We start from the raw sequence: 19129 nt of genomic DNA, 5'->3' as shown, positions 1-19129 counted from the left end.
TGCAAAGATCATAAAAGTATAAGGGTCAAGTTTAACAATCATTTGCTCACACGATAAATATGATTCATCTCAAATAGCTTTGTACCATAAAAATCCTCATAAAAAAAAACAAAATAAAAAAAACATAGCTAATGAATTTAGTTTGTAACCAGACATAAGGTATTAAATAGTCTATTATGAGACTATGCAAAAACAGTAGTGCACTTATTCACTCTGTGCAGGTGACAGCAGGGAAAGCATTTAAACAACCTAATAAAAGAATAAGAGATATTAGACGAGTCAAGAGGTGGCGATGAGGCTGGTGTTTAAATGCCACAAGTGACTTTAGATTGTAAAGTCTGATAACAATACAGGTCAAAATAACTCATTTCCCTATGCAAACTTAGACAGGTTTATATTAACTAGCCGATCTTTGTCGTAGTAGCAACTCCTTCCCATCGACATAATCAAAGAATAAAAAGAAACTGCTTAACAAAGATATTTCACGAAGATGAACGGTGAAGCTTTCTGTAAAGAAACGCTTAACATTTAAAGAAGTAACCTTAGGTGTCAGTGATGTTGTAACAGCCAATTTTCCACCACGGGGAAGTCAACACAATAAGTTAAAATAGCTTTTTTTTTGCAGACATTTCAGTAACTTTAGTTAAAGGACTTCACTTCAGGACCTGCTGTTATTGGGCTATTTTCTTTGAGATGACAACAAACCTGGTCTTTGCATCACCACGCAAGCATTGATTATTTTCCTATAAACAATATGTCCCGGTGTGATTTATTTAAATGTGCCATTTTTAAGTAAGACATCTTAATTCTGTCATTCTCCCATTTTTACTTCTGCAGGAAACCAGAGTTTTCCCCTCAATGTTACAACTTCAATTCTGTTTGAGACTCATTCAAAAAGGAAAGAGCAGAAATGAAAGGAATAGTGGGTAAACAAATGAAACAAAAAAATGAAAATGTCCAAACTTGACAGTGCGGAAAGGTTTCTCAGGACAATCTTAGAAATAAAATGGACCACATAGACATCCACAAATAGCATGTGTACAAGTGTCATACGCACTGCGGTACAGCAGACAGGAAACACTGCGAAAGACCTGAAACACATTTCCTTAAAATTAGGTCAGGGTCTGCACTGAAAGGGAGTGGACTACTGTTTAATGGAAAAGATGCTGACAAGTGGATGGGTGTCAACTAAAATATCAAACTAAAGGGGCCTGACGGAATGCTATCCACATCCAGTTTACCCGCTTAGCACAGCTAGCTAAACCCCATAGCAGCCGGTAAACGCTACCGACTTCGTATTAACTGTTTAACGACGACTTGAAGTGGTTACTGTTTACAAACAGACTGATTACATATCACACCGAACTCCAGTATCAAAGCAAATCCTAAAAAACAAAGTTCCAACTGCTGCTCATCTTTAGTCAGCTAGAAAAACACCCCAAACCACCAGAGCCGCTAAGCAACCGATAGCTGGCTAGTTGCTAGTTTCGTGTTTACATTCTTTGTACCACATAAACTTTCATTCTAACGAACCAAATACAATTGTTTCTAATTAGTTTTATTCACAACACAAGGCAGACGACATATCTAGACGTTTATGTTCAAAATGACAACAGATACGGTTTATGGTGCTCGTACAACCGGGCACGACTTAAACAAAAAGCCCAACAAAGCCACGAAACACAAACAGGACGATTATTTAGCTACAAGTGAGCGGTGTGTTGTCAGTGAAGGATACTGCGTTGGAGGAGGCTGCTGGGCGAGCGGCGGTCCCGGCAGCGGCACTGTGGCTAGCGGAGTCCGCAGCTGAGAAGAGTTAGTCGGCCCGGGTCCGGCAGCGGCGGGAGCGGCTGACTTCGGAACCGCTTTCTGCGGTAAACTCATTGCAAAAAAAAAAAAAAAAATAGTAATCAAAGGCGACTATTTACAGAAATATCTAGCTCCGTAGACCGGCAGCTGAAAAATAACGCGTATAAAACGTAGCTAGCTAGCGAGTTGAGCCAGCAGTGGGCCTCAACGACCGAGTTGCCGGTGGCGGAAAAGCTAGTTCAGAAAGCTAAGCTAGCTAGTAGCAAGTAGCAAGCTAACGTTAGCTAGCTAGCGCTTATTGGGGTTTGTCTTCATTGCTGAAGGTAGGGGGGTTGTTCCCCCTCCCCGCTCGGGGTGTCCGAGGATCCAGCTCGTCTCTGCTTGCCAGGGCGATCTTGACGACGTGCCCTTTCTTAAATTAAGAATAGCCGATCTTTAGAAGTGCTATTTCACGAGTAACTCTCTACTGAGCAGGATGACTTCGATCAACATGGCGATGTGGCCGCCTCCAGCCAGTCCTACAGGACTGACGTTTCGGCTTACATCGGGGATTTCCGGCAAGTTTCGGAAATCGGAATTTAAAGTGGCGATCGAAAGAGTAAACAAAAGCGCATAATATCATACATAACGTCTGAAAATATTACACCGGTGTTAGTTTCCAGCGGATTTAACACCCTGTTTATACGGGACTGTGTTATTTCTGATGTGTTTTCTCTCACAGAAGCTCGTCTCTGAGCTGATCTAACAGCGACACCTTGTGTCAGTTATTCATCGTTGCATTTCATGTTTCTCAATAACAAACAGATTTGAGTTACAAAATCTTATGTACATTGTTTACCTGCGTAACTGGTGACCAGCTAACTTCCCCAGCTGTGTTTTTCCAGGGGGTAAATACTTTTACACAAGGCTGTCCTGTATTATTTAGAATCTTATCTTACCTAATTACTAATACTTTAATCTCAGATTTATTGATTTATTGATTAATGTTGTAACTAATAGGCTCACAATCGTAAAACTTGTGATGAAATATTTATTACATGATCATTGTGTTGACTTTTTACAGTAATGCACTATTTCTGACAACACGCAGTATTATTAACAGTAATATTTCACACTAATATTCCAATGTTTCCAATGCTTCTTTGACATAGAAGACTGGTTAGTGAGATTTCCATTAAATTTATACATTATATTTCAACTTGGATTTCTGTATTATTGGATTCAAATTTTTATAAATGTTGATAGCAAAAATACACACAGAAAACAGATAAACATTACATATATAAAAATTAATAATACTACCATAAACATACATAAATCTTACCACAATTTATTACAAATGGTGATAGTGCATACTAATTTTTACCACACAATGACAGATTACATACAGATATACAAAATTCTTTTTTTATTTACTAAACAATGAAAAATGTTTTACTAAAAAGAAGTAGAATGTATGGAGAGAGAGAGAAAGAGAGAGAGAGAGAGAGAGAGAGAGAAAGAGAGAGAGAGAGAATCTTGAAGTACTCGCATTATACTGAGTCATGTCAAGTCAAGTCAAGTTTATTTATAAAGCACTTTTATTTTTAAAAACAACAAGTGTTTATCAGAAAGTAAACATGGTTTATTAATACAAACACACAAATAAAAGAAAAATACTTAAGACACAATAAAACAATAAAAAAGAAAGCAGCTCTCACATGGCATCGTACACCAGACTGTAAAAGTAAGTTTTTAGGGCAGATTTAAAGACCTCAAGTGTTTGAGCCTGTCAAATATGGAGAGGCAAGCTGTTCCAGAGCTTTAGTGCCACACCTGCAATGGCTCGGTCCCCCTTGCTCTTCAGTTTCACTCCTGGAACAGCTACGAGCAAAAGTTCAGCAACCAGTGCAAGCAGCAAATCCACAGATCTCACAAATATCACTATTCCTGGAGAGAAGTGCTACAGGTAACACAAAAGAAATTTGTTCAGTTTACACTAGTCATTATAGAGGATAAGAAAGAACATAATATTAATGAATACACCACTGTACTCAAGAGTTTATCATGTACACTCAGTGGCAACACCTCAAGTCAAGTCAAGTCAAATCTAGAAGCTTTTTATTGTCATTTTAACCATGTATAGCTATTGCAGTATACAGTGAAATGAGACAACGTTTCTCCAGGATAATAGTGCTACATAAAACAAAGACAGAGCTAAGGACTTATTAAGTAAGTCCTAGCCACATAAAGTGCAACTGTGCAACCTGGTGTACAGTACACAGTGCAGGACAAGACAAACAAGACAGACAGGACAGTGCAGGGCAAAAAACAATGCAAACAAAAAAGACAATACACGAAAGAAAATAAACAGAAGCAGCGCTGACCAGTGTAAATACTGTATGTTCAACAATATTATGTGCAGTAATACTGTAATGAACACAGTTTCATAGCAGCAGGTCCCCGAGATAATGTAAAGAATTGGGCAAAACAGCAAACGACTGAAATGTTAGACAGTATGTGCAAAGAACACCTAAAACCTAACTGTTCATTCATGCAGGTCAGCATCTAATCAGCCAATCGAGTGGCAGCAACATAATACATAAATGTAGATATAAGTCAAGAATGTTTGCAGCAAAAATAAAGAATTGAAAAAAAAAAAATACTGTGCTATGAGTTTTGTCCATGGAAGGCTAAATTGGCACTCTTTATGGGATTTTTTACACACAAGATTAGTCTTACATATAGAATGGTGCCAAAAATAAAAACACAGAAACTGGATAGTTAAAGATGGGGAAAAAGCCACTGCCTGGTCTTTTTCCAATACTTAGCTCACCAGTTTCAGTAAGTCTGTGCACAATTGGAGTCTCACCTGAAGTCAATCTGCATCAACGTTTATTTAGGATGCATTCCAAGTTGCTTTTCTGCTTAATAAAGTTGGGTTCTATGCATAACCACTAGATTTCTAGCTATTCTCATGCCTTATTGTGCTGTTGTCACATGATTGGCATTAAATAAATACATGAATGTCCAAGTGTACAGGTCTTCCTAGTAAATTGTCTGGTGTGTTAAATATATCTATATATTTTTTTGTAGCTTGTTTTGTGAATTTTAAATGATTTCCATACTGTTGTTGGTTGGAACCCAAACTATTTGATTCTTTTCTATTCCATTGTATTGCTTACCGAGTCTGGAGAAATGAACTTGTGCATTTTTGCTTTGGCACAGAGGCTGAAATTCCCCAGGGAGGAGTGGGTTTTCACAAACTGCGCCGAACACACTCAACAGATTGGTCTGTTTGGAGGATTCTCCATTAGCCAGGATGTCCCAAAGCTTTTTTACTGATTCGAGTGAGAATGAAAATCCTCCTTCCTGAATAAAAAAAATAATCAGTCAATTTTATTGGTATAACATGAGCAGTCTGACCCCAAATATATGCAAAATATGTTTAAAGTGTTTTTTTTAAACATGATAAGATAGTCATAAGCTTAAATTTAGATGCAGTTCTACACACACTGTGGAGTCAAGCACCACACCCTACACACACACACACACACACACACACACACACACACACACACACACACACACACACACACACACACACACACACACACACACAATTTCTGCTGAAAATACTGAACTGTACTGATCTGAACTGTTTTCCTATAAGGACATTGTCATTCTCTGTGAATTAGTACCATTATTAATCTACTGCAATCTATTAGTACGTCTGTATAATATTATTATTGATTTCTATTTGATTTTCTAGTTGCAGGTAGTAATTTAACAGGTCTAGCTCAGTCATAATAGTATAAAAGCAACTCTTTTCCCCTTAAATAAGACACTATTCAGCTATATAGCCGCACTTAATCTGTCTCACTTCTTAAGATCATAGAAAAATACAAAATATAACGATAAACACACTTACATGAACAATCACCGCATCTGAGATTAGACCAAAGGCCAAAATCAGGAGAACAACTGGGAAGACCTTCATCTTCAGCTGAGCTCTGGGCAAAATTGTACTGTCTTCTAACCTTGTTGTACATCTTGCCTTTCCTTTTAAAACACAACTTCAAAGGTAAACCGAGCACTTTAACATCTCCACCCTGTGGTTATGTTAGTTAATAAACTGCAGGTTGATTGGCACAGTAGTGATGAAAAAAGATTTATTACTGTGCATAAAAGTGCATAGACAAACATTTCATGGTCACAGCTGTATTTCAGAAGCTTTCGGTGAGAAACACTTTTTTAAAGTATTTATTTAAAAAACACCTTTTATACATTTACACTGGTGTAGCTAAATGTGTATTTACTGATTCTTTTTATAAATCAGCTATTATTTATACTGTAATGACTTTTTATAATGACATTATTATTATTATTATTATTATTATTATTATTATTATTATTATATAATGCAAACTTTGTGGGCAAAAATTTGTATCTTTAATTTTTTGTTGTTGTTGTTGTTGAAAGAAAAATCAATTTTTAAATTTTTTTTACCAGTTGTTTCCAAAAATTAAATTACCAGGTTGGGAAAAAAGTTTGTCCTGACTGTTTAAGCTCTAGAAATCTTCAGTTTGTTATTTACCATACAGTACACTGTTTGTGATGGTAGTAGATTGTTACTGATTATTTATATGAGTTAATTCTTGATTAAGGCAGTATAAATAATATATTACTGGGTTAAAAACAAGTGCAACCAAATGCCTAGCTATCAAAACCTATGGAACATGCGTAGAAATACAAGCTGGCTCAAAGTCTAAGGCTGTTGTTTACAGGAACAAGAATATAGCAATCACAATAGCTAAAATAGAAATAGGTGACCTTTTAACAAAGCTAGTGAAGCACTTAACCACTTGTAAATGATATTACAAACAAAGTCATAAGTTTAGATCCACCTTCGCCAAATACATTTAAACTCCCTCTTTTAATCCTTAACTTTTTTTAACAGGAAATTTCAGTTTTATAATAGAAACTATGACTTATTTTAGATTTTATTCCTTTCATCACATTCCTAGTGTGTCAGAAGTTTACATACACTTTTTTAGTGTTTGGTAATATTGTGATTAAATAATTTCCACATTTGCTAGCTCTCTCCCATTAGCCAGCTCTCACCAATCACATGCCAGCTACTAATCAGGCTGTCCATAGACACAAGCAAGTAAAGCCACTCATCTATTTGAACTGCTGCTTATGCTCACATCACATACAGTATCAGCTTAGCACAGATGCAAGTAGGTGCCAAATTCCCTCTTCCACATTCATGATCCCACAGATTGTCACAATTGGGTACTGTTCACTTACGGAAGAGATAAAATACCATCCCTGACCCCAAGAGGACATGACTGGCCACAGACTTAGTGGTGTAATATTTATTAACTCTTACCCCTGATGTTAGTTTGCAAAAAATATGTTTTACAAAAATTCAATCTTTTTTTTAATTTCATATAAAAGAACGCAAAGAACGAAATTGTTTATAATTCTTTTCTTTTTTTTCAAGTATCTTCTAAGTTGGGGAAAATCGGTCTGCGTGATATTCGCATCACATTGTAAGTGTTCAGGCCTGGCACATCAAATCCAGGTGCAAGGCCATTCTCATTGAACATATAAAAGTTAAACAGTTGCCTATCCTGAGACTCCAAGGAAATAGAAGTGTTCTTGACCCTCAGCTGACATGGATACTCTTTCTCAAACACAACTTTAAACACCCTCTCCTCTAAATAACTCAACCTCCAAATGGTGTAGTCCAAAGGGACCATTTCATCCACAATTGGCCCAAACTGCTGCATTGACAGTACTCCACCTGAGCCTGCTTTGATTTCATAGAAGGTCATGTTACTGTAGGTGAAAAATCCTATATAGGGAGCTGGATCTGGTGGAGGTACAAGAACATGAGGTGCATCCCTGAAGGCCCTCTCCATAGCAGGGATGAGATAACTGTAGGATTTGGTTACAAGATCTTCATCAGCAGGCTTATTACCAGACATAAAAATTACCAACCCAAGCTTAAGTTGAGGAACAAGTGAGAGTACAGCTGAATAACCATCCAGATCTCCATCTTTACGCAATATCTCATATTCCAGCTGTTCATACACTTCCCATGGGGTGCCAGTTTGGTTTGAGAAGTAGCTGGTGTCACAGTGGAAAATAGGCATAAGCATAGTTTTCAGTGTGTTCTCCCGGAGCAATTGACGGTTATATGCCCCCAGAAGAACAACTGTCATCTTGGCCATGTCTGCTGTAGTGGAGTACATCTGTACCGAGGGTCGGTACCAGCCAAGGTCATAGAGAGTCATGGGCTGGGAACTTGGGTAAACCCCCACTGACATCTTTCTCTCAATCTCTGCAGTGATGGCAAAGCCAGTGTCCTCCATGCCTAATGGCAGGAGGATATTTTTGGATACCCAGCTCTCATAATCAGTTCCGGTCACCTTGTCTGCCATGACGTGGGCCAACAGGGAGAAGGCCAGGTTACTGTAATGACATCTGGGAACAGAGAAACAGAAGAATTCTTGTCTGTGAGATTCTTTCACATGGCTGTCAATCCTTGCCTCTGAAATTTGGTGTCCTCAGGGATTTTGATTAATCTAGTTTATTGTGGCTTTTATCTCGCATTTATCTAATGTTTATTAGTCTTTATGTCCAATTATATTCAGATATATTTGTTGGGTTGCTGAATTTTAGACACTTAAGCAATAATTAACCATCAATTAACATTAACATTAGAAAATCTAAACAAAATCCTATCAAATAAAGACCTAAGACACCGGCACATTTCACTTACTTCATGCTTGGATATGTCAGAATCATATAATCACCAAATAAAAGGAAAAATGCTTTAAGACTGTGTTAAAGCACAAATAATGTGCAGTACATATTGTCTTGAGAACTGAGCATCAAAAGCTCTTTGTCACACAGTTACTTATCTTACTCTGTTCCAGGGTCTGCCACAAGGATATCATCTTTCAACCAATCAATTGCCTCATGAGTCTGTCCTTTCCAGCGTAGACTGGTCCCTCTAAGCTGCCTTGGCAATCCTGTAGCCAATGATAATTAATTCTAATAGACAATGAGCAATGATCTAATAAACACTATTAGCACAGAATTATCATATCTTTTTTTATGTATGTGGAAAAGCTGGAAATTACTAAAATGTCATACTGTCTGAAGCGTCTTTATTTCTTTATGTTCTGGCAAAAGTTCAAAACTCTATCATTAAATATTCATTAAAGGATAATATCAGAAAAAATTCTGAAATGCATTTACATGTGGGAATGTGTATTCCAGCAACCATGCTAATAAAAGTAAGCAATATGCACAATTTTTACAAAATTCTAGACTCAGTTAGGTAGATTTCCAATAAATCACAGCACATTTGCATAATGTCACCAAGGCAATTTGACTAGTTGTCTATATATTTTTAAAATATAATGGTTCTTAAATAAAACTGTTAACATCCATAAATCTTTTCCATTCCACACACTGAAACTGTTCCATCATGGAAAAAAAAGTTATTTAGTCTATGTTTGGCACAAAGATATGGCACCAAGAAAAAAGCAAATTGTTTTATGAACCATTGAATGAAAGGCTCTTTGGGGAACCAAAAAACGAGTCTATCATGTCATCACTGCGAAAAACCTTTTTTTTGGTTCTTCCTGGCACCTTTACTTTTAAATGTTTGACAATCGTCTTGCCCACATTCTGACTGAAGTTTTATGATCAGTGCATGTCATAGATAATCAATCTTTGTAGATTTATACACTATATACCTGACATTTTTTCCTTTTTAATTATCATACCCAATTCAGCAAATCAGGTAATTAACAAGCTAAAGTATATTACAAGGCTAAAACAAAAGCTAATCCTAAACATGTGAACTGGCCGCCCATATCTAGATCTTAGTACCTGATAGATGACTGGCCATCCTTCTGAGAGTGATAGAAGAAAGGGATTGTTGTTTTCTGTGTTTTGTAAATGCTTTAGCCAGAGGGTTCTTTATGGAGAAGTTTACATACTTCTCTAGAGGGTCATCCAAGGAGCTCACTTTACCATCCTCCCACAACTTGTATAGCATCAGGGTGGGAAAGAGCTTTGATAAAGTCCCAATTCTGGTGTAGAAATGTGAATTAGTGGTATTTTCTATAACCATCATAACAACAACATGATGAATTATATCTTTATGTATAGATAGTGATAGTTCAAATGTCACTGGGTTAAAAAGGTATTGACTTGGACATATATATGCACATAATGAAATGATCTGCAAGAGATATAGAAAAATGCAAAGCCATATGTAAGTGAAAAAGCAGTCTGTCATTTTCTCACCTATAAACTGTGTATTCGTTTGGAGGTGAAGATTTTGGATCACTTCCATTTCTTCTGCCAAAGTTCCCATTCCACAGAACTGAGTCATTATAGATGACAATGCATGAAATTGCTGGCAGTGTTGTGACATCAATGCTGGTTCTCAATAGAGAATCCACCTAAAAAAGGTTTTTTTTTGTTGTTGTTTTTTTTTTTTTGTTATAAGCATGCACTCAGCTGACAGTTAATTATATACACCTTACTTCAAGAATTTTTGGCAATTTTGTCAGGGCACAATGTAAGCCTCCGTTTATCACTTCAAAATATTTTATTTAGACGCCTGAGATAGGCACAGACTCCCTGTGACCCGAGGTAGTTCATGAAAATGAGTGAGTGAGTGAGAATATTTTATTTAGTTTTCAACATTGAATCTTATAGAAACAAAATGTGCATTACAATCTACGTATCTTAGTAACTATATATATAATTTCAGTTGCATTGTTGCCCTTTCGAATGGGACCTTGTCAGTCGATATCACTAGACAAGAAGAATCTACACAATTCTCTGATACTCTACAGCATCATCTACAATAAATTGAAATAATTCTGAATTTCTTTACAGAATATTTAATTTTCTGTAGAACATGTAAGTGCAGTGTTCCAGATATTTTATAGAGTGTGTTTGGGTAATGAGGATGTGTGAATGTTGTTGAAAATAAAATCTTTCATAATCAATAATCTACTTATAATGGACTTACAAAGTGTTACTGGTTGTAATCGTATACTTACCAAGTGTAGCTATGGTTTACTATACATACTTTAATATGTATTGTATTGACATTAAAAACAAAATAGATCACACATGACATGCTATGACAAAGCACTCTGGAGCATATTATTGATCCAGGTTGTATGTTATGATTTTATCTTCATAGCTGGACCTACCTTTTCCAGAGCATCCATTAAGACAGGTATGGGATGCTTCAGAAATACTGGCTCTGGGAAACGTGGGCACAATTTCTCCTCATTCACATCTTGGATTTTTATTTCAGCCAATAATCCTATTTGAAAGAAAAATCTTCAATGGTGAAAGATAAATTGAGGACTGTATGATGCAAGGACAAATTCAAAAAGAAATTTAAACGAATGCACTTGTTTTATTACTTTATCATTTCGGTAGTAACAACTCATTTAGAGAAAGCTGTATGGTGGCCGCTCTACATAATCTAATAACAAAAGAATTGTAAAACATACTTTAACAAAGAGAACTTTTTCATCATTGGTGCTGTGAAGCTTTTGGTTAGGAAACATTCATGTAAAATTTATGGAAAGAGTCTCCATAATATATAGCATGACCATAATATACAGAATAATTTATGGTTGGAGTCCCATGTGCCAGTGCTTTGTAAGAGTCAGGACACTTTCTGTCCAGGGAGAGTTGGACCATTTTGTGTTTTCTGGTTTCTTGGTAACATGACACACTGCACTTTTTCTCATATTAGCTTTAAGAGAGTAGAACTGTTTATATCAGTTTATAGCTGTTATAACAAAAGTGATACTATAAACTCACGTGTTGTCTGGATGTTCTGCAACAGTAAATGTAACTACAAATGGTTGAAGGCTATGGTGTTCACGAATCAATACAGACGTATTGTCGTCCGATTTCTGTGGTATAATGATTGTAATAGAAATCAATTCAATTCAATTCAAGTTTATTTGTAGCGCTTTTTAAAATGGGCTTCGTCTCAAAGCAGCTTTACAGAACATAAACATAGAACAGAAGTTAAACATAAGGAGAAAAAAAGAATTAATATAGTAAAAAATTAAGATATATGTAGTTCACAGTGTGTATGTATGTATGTATGTATGTATGTATTTATTTTTCCCCAATGAGCAAGTCTGAGGGGGGCTCAGGCAGCAGTTACAAGAAAAAACTCCCTTAAATTGGTAAGGAAGAAACCTTGAGAGGAACTGGACTCAAAGGGGAACCCATCCTCATGTGGGTGGAACTGGGGGTGTGATTACAAATATACAGTCAAACAAGTGTTGAATTGGTGTAAAGATAACATAGAGTTCAGATCTCCTCTTGGAACAATCGAATAAAATAAAACTTATGGAAGTGCAGTTACAGGAGAATAATCACTATTCTTCAGGGTGGTTATGACTTTCAAACCACTTTATCATCTGTTACCTATAACAGCATGTTGTCATTTTTTAATCCTTTCAATTACAGATTTGTAATTGACAGATCTGTCTGACTCCAATCACCGCACTGACCAGACTATCCCAATCTAGCACCTTATGAAAAATAGAGAAAGACCAAATCAGTCCGACTGGATGATGCAGGGAAGAGCAAGGTTTATTAAAAAATCTGCGCTGATCAGTTATGTAGAGCATCAAATGACATCATCCAAACTTGTTACCTAATGCTATAACCTTTGTCCATGCTATGAAGCTGTGCTTTTGGTTGTTACACTACATTTTCTTTTTGGACAGTTAGGAATTTTCCCAGACACCATTATTTCTTATTCTCTCGAGAATTATTCTACCATTGTAATCAAACCTCAAGCATACAGAATATAAAAAAATAAGTGTCCTTGGTTCTTATCTAGTTTTTTCTATTACCTGTGCCTGGTAAACAGCTCATTCTTTACTAAGAGATGAACATGTGTGAGTCATTTTCTGCACAAAATTTTCCTTTATCTAACTGTGCATTTTACCAAGCTTGGTGTTAACATTAGTGCATTTTGATTTTATTAACCAATAAACAATTCAGTTATGATTTGAATACAATCATTGTTCAACAAATAAACATCACCTTTTGGTGACTGAATCTCACCCATGTTGTCTTCTCATTTTTTTTTACACATTTACAAGTCTCAATAAACCATATGTAGGCTTATATAAGCTCCCAAAATACTACAGACTTTCATTCTATTGGTTAAGATGTTAAATATTATGTCAGTTATTCTAAAATAAAACTAACACTGAGTAACACCGATGCAGTATGGACTATTGGTCACATTATTCACCCCAGGCGATTACCATAAAATATTCACATGCATTTGCAGTTGAATGTAATGCAGTGTGAATGTGAAATGGGGTACATTAGGTTGATGTACTTTTTCATTCTAAAGTGTTTCAGCTCCCTTGACAGCCCCTCCCCCAAGTATAAGTCAGTCTTTACAGTCCAAAGTAATCTGTGAGCCTCTATGTCAAGCTTGGTGTAATCCTCTGGCCTTCGCCCACAGACAATCATTGAAGCAGAAGGAGATCAGAAAGCCAAACTCACAAATGGACTTCCAGGCATTAAATGTACTGCAAAGACATTTTCCCCCAATGCTGTTCTACAATTCTGTACTCACTTACCTGGTTTGGACTTGGGAAGCCTGTACTGCCATATAAAACCTCCAGTCATGATCAGGGACAGGATGAAGAAAAAGATGATGCCTAGATTAGTCCACTTTAGCTTCATATTGCAGGTATGACTTGTCTCCACTGGTGTGAAATTTTAAGCAGATCAAGACTGTAGGAAGCAATATCCAACGGTTCAGTTTCCAAACTCAGTGCTGCATTTTTATTTAATTTTTTTTACCATCAATTGATAAGCAGAGTATCTTACTTCAAAGTGTGATTTGCTGAGCCACTCGGTGCCAGAGAATCAGCCTCATAATGCAACACTGCTCTGGATCTTCTTTCTTCTTTCTATACCGCTGCTCAGGTCAAAAAGTTTCAGTGAGAAGTAGATCGAAGCTACCAGGCAGGAACTAAAATGTGGCTGCCGTATGCTCATCAGTCATGTAATCCCAGCCTTTCTCTGTCTTCTTACGATCCTCTCCACGTCATAATCTGGAGATATCCTCGTCTAACTCCTCACACTTTTCACCCATGAGGGAGTCCTTTATACGAATGCATTCTGCACATTCACCTTACTTCTGTACGGCTTATACACACATCGTCTGGTTAGTACAAGCTGCATTTTTGCAAGTCCAATCTTAGCTGTAACAAGAACGACGCTGAGGCACTGTACAGAACTAAAATAAGACATATTAGAAATTATAAATGAATCTTATGAATCTCTTCAGGAGTGACGAGGATGGACAGGATCAGGAACGAGCACATTAGAGGGACAGCTCAGGTTGGCTGTTTTGGGGACAAGGTCAGAGAGGCTCAATTGAGATGGTTTGGACATGTACAGAGGAATGAGATGTTTACATTGGTAGAAGGAGGTTGGAGATGGAGCTGCCAGTTAAGAGGTAAAAAGGAAGGCCAAAGAGGAGATATATGGACGTGTTAAATGAGGACATGAAGTTAACTGGTGCGAGAGTAGAGGATGCAGAGGATAGAGTTAGGTGGAAACAGATGATTCGCTGTGGCAACCGCTAACGGGAAAATACGAAAATAGAAGATATTATTATTAATATTATTAATAAATGAAGGGGTGCTGTTATGTGATTGAAAAAAAAAACAATACCAATATTACCAATATATTGTTCATGTAATTTATGAATGAAAACTCTAAGAGCTCACTTGGCTGTCTGGGTGTTTCTTTTCTTTAACCCCAAGTTTTGGATGTTAAACTCACTCACTCACTCATTTTCTACCGCTTATCCGAACTTCTCGGGTCACGGGAAGCCTGTGCCTATCTCAGGCGTCATCGGGCATCAAGGCAGGATACACCCTGGACGGAGTGATATTAAACTCAAGTTTTCAAAAATGAAAGTAATCCATTATCTTGATTAATTAAGCTTATTTTTAAGGCAGCAGGCGAGTTGTTAGTTTCAACACGAACAACACGAGCACTATTCGTTTTTAAACAGTCTAGGCTTGAACGAATTGAACCGCAGCCTTGTTTCCTCATTACATTCTGAGTATTTTTCTTATGACTATTGGAAATGCTGCAGTGCTTGGTTAAAAAAAAAAAAAAATCCAAGTAATCCGCTTTAAATTAATTATTAAAAACAAATAAATCAGTGAATTAAAATGTAATACTCGCCTCATGTCTAGTGTTCTCTGAATAGTCTCTGGCTCCATCATGGCCTTGGCCTCGATTAGGATAAAGTGAATGAAGTGGAGGGGGCACGGTGGCTTAGTGGTTAGCACGTTTGCCTCACACCTCCAGGGTTGGGGGTTCGATTCCCACCTCCGACTTGTGTGTGTGGAGTTTGCATGTTTCCTCCGGGTACTCCGGTTTACTCCCCCGTACCAAAGTCATGCATGGTAGGTTGATTGGCATCTCTGGAAAAATTGTCCGTAGTGTGTGAGTAAATGAGAGTGTGTGTGTGGGTTGGTACTCCGTCCAGGGTGTATCCTGCCTTGATGCCTGATGACGCCTGAGATAGTTGTTGTTTTTTTAAACTTGTTTTATGTTTTACAGCTTTTGTTGCATTTATACATATACATATATTCTAATTACCATATATGAGCATATTAACTTTTACCATGACTATCATAATTTTTTTTTTTTACAAAAGTTGAAAAAAGCAAGGGATTAAGCATTTGTTTCTTACAAATACGTACTCATAGTAGGTGTTAAGGCATGGTTTTAACATTAGGGTGGTGTTCATGGAACAATTTGCTAGGGTACAGATTAACATGGCACACTGCAGCTTTTTTTTCCCTCCAAACATGAATGTTCTAGCCTGAGCAGTGAGCTGAGCTTGTGAGTACATGGTCATAAGCAGAACATCAGAGCAAAGCAGAACACACTGATCAAGCTGGAAAGATGTCAAGTTATTTGTTTTGAAACGTTTTACATTACTAACCTGTTGCCATGCCATAGACACAAGCCTAAATTTACAAGCTCATGTGCCCACTACTCTTGTGTAGTGCTGGGGGAAAAAATCAGACAAATCGGTTCCCCTTTTCTCTTAATTCTGCTTCCATAACAGAACAATCAAAGTGTCAGGACTGAAATATAATATAGTAGTCATCCTATATATGTGTCACATGTGTACTTGATTTGAACCATTTACTGTATTTGTATCTCCTATTCTTAAAGCACAACATTGGTCTAAAGCTCCAGCATATAACTTTGCACCTGACAAATGAAATCTTGAATCTTGAAATAAACAGCAGATTTAAAGAAGCTGGGGAAAAAATCATTTATTTTGTTTATTTATTTATTTATTTATTTGTTTGTTTGTTTGTTTGTTTGTTTGTTTGTTTGTTTGTTTGTTTGTTTGTTTGTTTGTTTGCTTGTTTGTTTGTTGTAAAACAATGCATTGTCTTTCCACAGTTCTTTTGTCAGTCCTAACCTCCATTCCTTTACTAATTATGCTTGAAAAATCTATCCTTATTAGAAAAATGATTCCGTTACATTCGTGGTGCATATTTGTTTAATGATGTTTTATATTTTATATAAATGATATTCATGTCTGACCTAATCTCATGCATTACTGCTCTGTTATCCGAGCTGTATACTTTATTTCATGCATATTTGAGTACATTTGTGATCACTTTGTCCTCCTACAGTCATACAGCAAACAGCACAAGAGGGCAGCAGATTCTTCCATGTGCTTTTTCCCTCTAAATGTAAAATGCATGCCTTGTGACATGACTAATGCTGAAGTTTTATTGATGCAGCATGAAACATAAAATAGCAGGGGGAAAAGGGGGGTTTCAATAAAGTTTTGCTTGTGTAAGTGACATTTTAATAGTTTAACCCAAATAAGTACACAATGTAAAACATGAGTGCCATGATTTAATTAAGTGAACTTATTTCTTTAAAAAATGTGAAACTTAGTTCACATATTAAACACGTTAATTAATTAAATTGTTTTACTACTTGAAGCTGAAGTAAGTTGAAGCAAAGGTTTATTTATTTCTTTATTTTAATTGGGTTCATACACATTATTAACGTAGCAGGTGAACTTTAGTTTCTAGGTTTAACCATCTTGAAATGTTTTACAGTGTATTATGTATGGAAAAGTCATCGAAGCCGAAATCTTAGCATCATACCTACAGCAGACCATGAAACACTACAGGCTGTGAAGTTATAGGACCATAATCTACACTTGGGGCAAGTGATGACGTCAAAGTTGACTATTTATCAATAGCAACATGTTTTAGTTCTCTTATTTCAAAGCATTTTCGTAAGAATTGTCATTTTCATATATCAAGGAATAATACATGAATTTTTAACTGTTTATAATTACATTTTGTGGAATGTATCCATGTTGTACACTTACATTGTAGCTGCTAGAAACAGTCATTCCCTATTCTCTCTTTTATTTTCTCTCTTGAAGGTAATAATATATTTTTTAATAACAATAAAAATCTTATCATGTTACAGAGAAACTGGAAGGCACATGTTACCCTGTAATGAAGAATGGCAGAAATACTTGATGTCATGGAATCTTTTTGTAATAATAAATAAATTTTCTTACAAAAACTTTCAGTATAAATGGATTAAAAAAAAACATGTTTTTATCAATAATTCATTTATTTACTTTTATATGAAGTGTCTGCCATGCAACTCCTTGTCCCAGAGTCTTTGCTTTGTATAAAATTTATTGTCACTTTTTGACCAATCAGATTTGAGAATTCAGCAACACTGGGTTTCCTTGTACTGTACCATCTGTGACTGGTATAATTAAAATAATGCTTCAACCAAAATTTTCCATTTATCATATCCTCAGAGCACTGATTCTTTGTGGTACCTGTGTGTGATGAATGAGGTAAGCAACAGAGTTTGTCATCTACAAATGGGGGGAACCTTCGTTGTAACCACCATAGTTATCTTTCTCGTTTTTATTGATTCATTATTGTTTTGCCTCTATCCCACTTTAATTTTTATTTGTCCTGATGACCCTGGTCCTCCTTTAAGACTCTAAAAGTGCTGTGCTGTCTTCCATGTCGGCTGCTATTTCCAGAGTTTTATTCACACCGGGGAATGTCCATGATCCACATATTAAACATACTCATGAAGTAAATGCATAACTTCCAGGCTTCTTAGTTTTAACAGAAAACTAAGCCACGGCCCTGAAATGTCAGAGACAGAGCGACCCCATGTCACCTCCTTGTGCAAGGTCAATTTTTCCAATTTGCTTCAGCAGCAAAAGAGGACAAGCCACATCTCACAGTGTGTTAATATCAAAAGCCTGACTGAGACAGGTAGAGCAGGGTGTCGAGTGGGTTTCTCATCAGCAAATAAAGGTTTCGGAGGCGGGATGTTCAGTCTTTCAGATTTATATGCAAAACACTTGAAAGTTACCCTGATATAAACTACCGGTAGCAACAAGAGATACAGATGTGACAGATTGTAATGTCGAGTAATTTGTTATAAATTTCCAAGCACAAGGACAGCTACCCTTCAGTAAATTCTAATTATTTCTAATTCCAGTTATTTCTAATTAGTGAATAAATACAAAAATTGCAAAATAGCAGCAAAGCATTAAACTGAAAAACAGCTAAATGTCTTTTTAAACAAAGCATATTAATGGCCACATTTTTGGCAAATTTTTAACATTTTGCCTTCCAAATTATAGTCTTACCCCTTTTTTATTTAGCTATAAGTGCATAAGAGTTTGATTTCTAAATATTTCTCACTATTTCTCATTATTTTATATAGAAGGAGGTTTTTGTAATTATATATATTTACAAATATATACATGCGTACTTGCCTCCGCCACGACTTGTGTCGATGACCGAAATTATTCCCTGCCCCCTGTGGGCAGCTCCTATAATAACATAAACAAATATTTATCTGCTCTGATGGTTGCAGAGATACCTCACCAAACCCCCCACCCCACCCCCCAGACATGACGCAACACTGGATGTTGCTGTTCCCACGAGTATAAGAGTTACACTGATGTCCAGTCCACGTCTCCAGCCTCCTGTCATGCACACCACTAACAAAACACTGACAAGTCCACTAATTAAATGATTCATCCGGAAAATTATTTTCTTTTATTGTTAAGAAACTGTTTTATCATTTTTATTTTGTATATATGTTGTGCATTAACTTAACTGTTACATGCCAGTACAGACTAGTTTCATGGTAGAATATGTGACCCACAAGTCAAGAC

The 19129-nt window shown here is 36.4% G+C and overlaps 3 protein-coding genes across 13 annotated transcripts in view; all 3 read right to left on the bottom strand.

Moving 5' to 3' along the window:
* Window positions 1-2292, bottom strand: part of eif4g3b (eukaryotic translation initiation factor 4 gamma, 3b) — a 33471-nt gene extending 31179 nt beyond the window's left edge. For 7 of the 11 annotated variants that reach the window (XM_047807432.1, XM_047807435.1, XM_047807437.1 and 4 more), the window contains exon 1: window positions 1739-2287. In XM_047807432.1, the coding sequence (XP_047663388.1) occupies window positions 1739-1884 (146 nt within the window). In that variant the 5' untranslated portion in view covers window positions 1885-2287. Of the gene's footprint in view, window positions 1-1738 lie in introns of all 11 variants that reach the window. The other 4 variants (XR_007139316.1, XM_047807434.1, XM_047807433.1 and 1 more) reach the window with 4 other exon arrangements.
* Window positions 2293-2825: 533 nt separating this feature from the next.
* Window positions 2826-5873, bottom strand: LOC113658354 (guanylin-like). The gene is made up of 3 exons (XM_027170740.2): window positions 5720-5873; window positions 4974-5160; window positions 2826-3751 (listed from the first exon to the last, which is right to left on the bottom strand). The coding sequence occupies exons 1-3, from the start codon at window positions 5786-5788 to the stop codon at window positions 3687-3689; spliced, it is 321 nt and encodes a 106-aa protein (XP_027026541.2). The 5' UTR covers window positions 5789-5873; the 3' UTR covers window positions 2826-3686.
* Window positions 5874-7292: 1419 nt separating this feature from the next.
* On the bottom strand, window positions 7293-13575 carry lactbl1a (lactamase, beta-like 1a). Its single transcript, XM_027170634.2, has 6 exons — window positions 13470-13575; window positions 11046-11161; window positions 10123-10280; window positions 9703-9905; window positions 8729-8834; window positions 7293-8283 (listed from the first exon to the last, which is right to left on the bottom strand). The coding sequence occupies exons 1-6, from the start codon at window positions 13573-13575 to the stop codon at window positions 7293-7295; spliced, it is 1680 nt and encodes a 559-aa protein (XP_027026435.1).
* Window positions 13576-19129: the final 5554 nt, after the last annotated feature.

The sequence above is a fragment of the Tachysurus fulvidraco genome, chromosome 23 (genome assembly GCF_022655615.1).
Source record: "Tachysurus fulvidraco isolate hzauxx_2018 chromosome 23, HZAU_PFXX_2.0, whole genome shotgun sequence".
Taxonomy (NCBI): Eukaryota; Metazoa; Chordata; class Actinopteri; order Siluriformes; family Bagridae; genus Tachysurus; species Tachysurus fulvidraco.
This window is presented reverse-complemented; position numbering and strand designations above follow the sequence as displayed.

Coding starts and splice junctions, on each gene's coding strand:
- LOC113658354 (XM_027170740.2), bottom strand. CDS start 5,788: ATGAAGGTCTTCCCAGTTGTTCTCCTGATTTTGGCCTTTGGTCTAATC. Junction 5,161..5,719: donor CAGATGCGGTGATTGTTCAT/GTAAGTGTGTTT, acceptor TTTTTTATTCAG/GAAGGAGGATTTTCATTCTC. Junction 3,752..4,973: donor AGTTCATTTCTCCAGACTCG/GTAAGCAATACA, acceptor TGTTACCTGTAG/CACTTCTCTCCAGGAATAGT.
- lactbl1a (XM_027170634.2), bottom strand. CDS start 13,575: ATGAAGCTAAAGTGGACTAATCTAGGCATCATCTTTTTCTTCATCCTG. Junction 11,162..13,469: donor GCTTCCCAAGTCCAAACCAG/GTAAGTGAGTAC, acceptor TCTTTCAAATAG/GATTATTGGCTGAAATAAAA. Junction 8,284..8,728: donor GTGGCAGACCCTGGAACAGA/GTAAGATAAGTA, acceptor CTCTGTTCCCAG/ATGTCATTACAGTAACCTGG.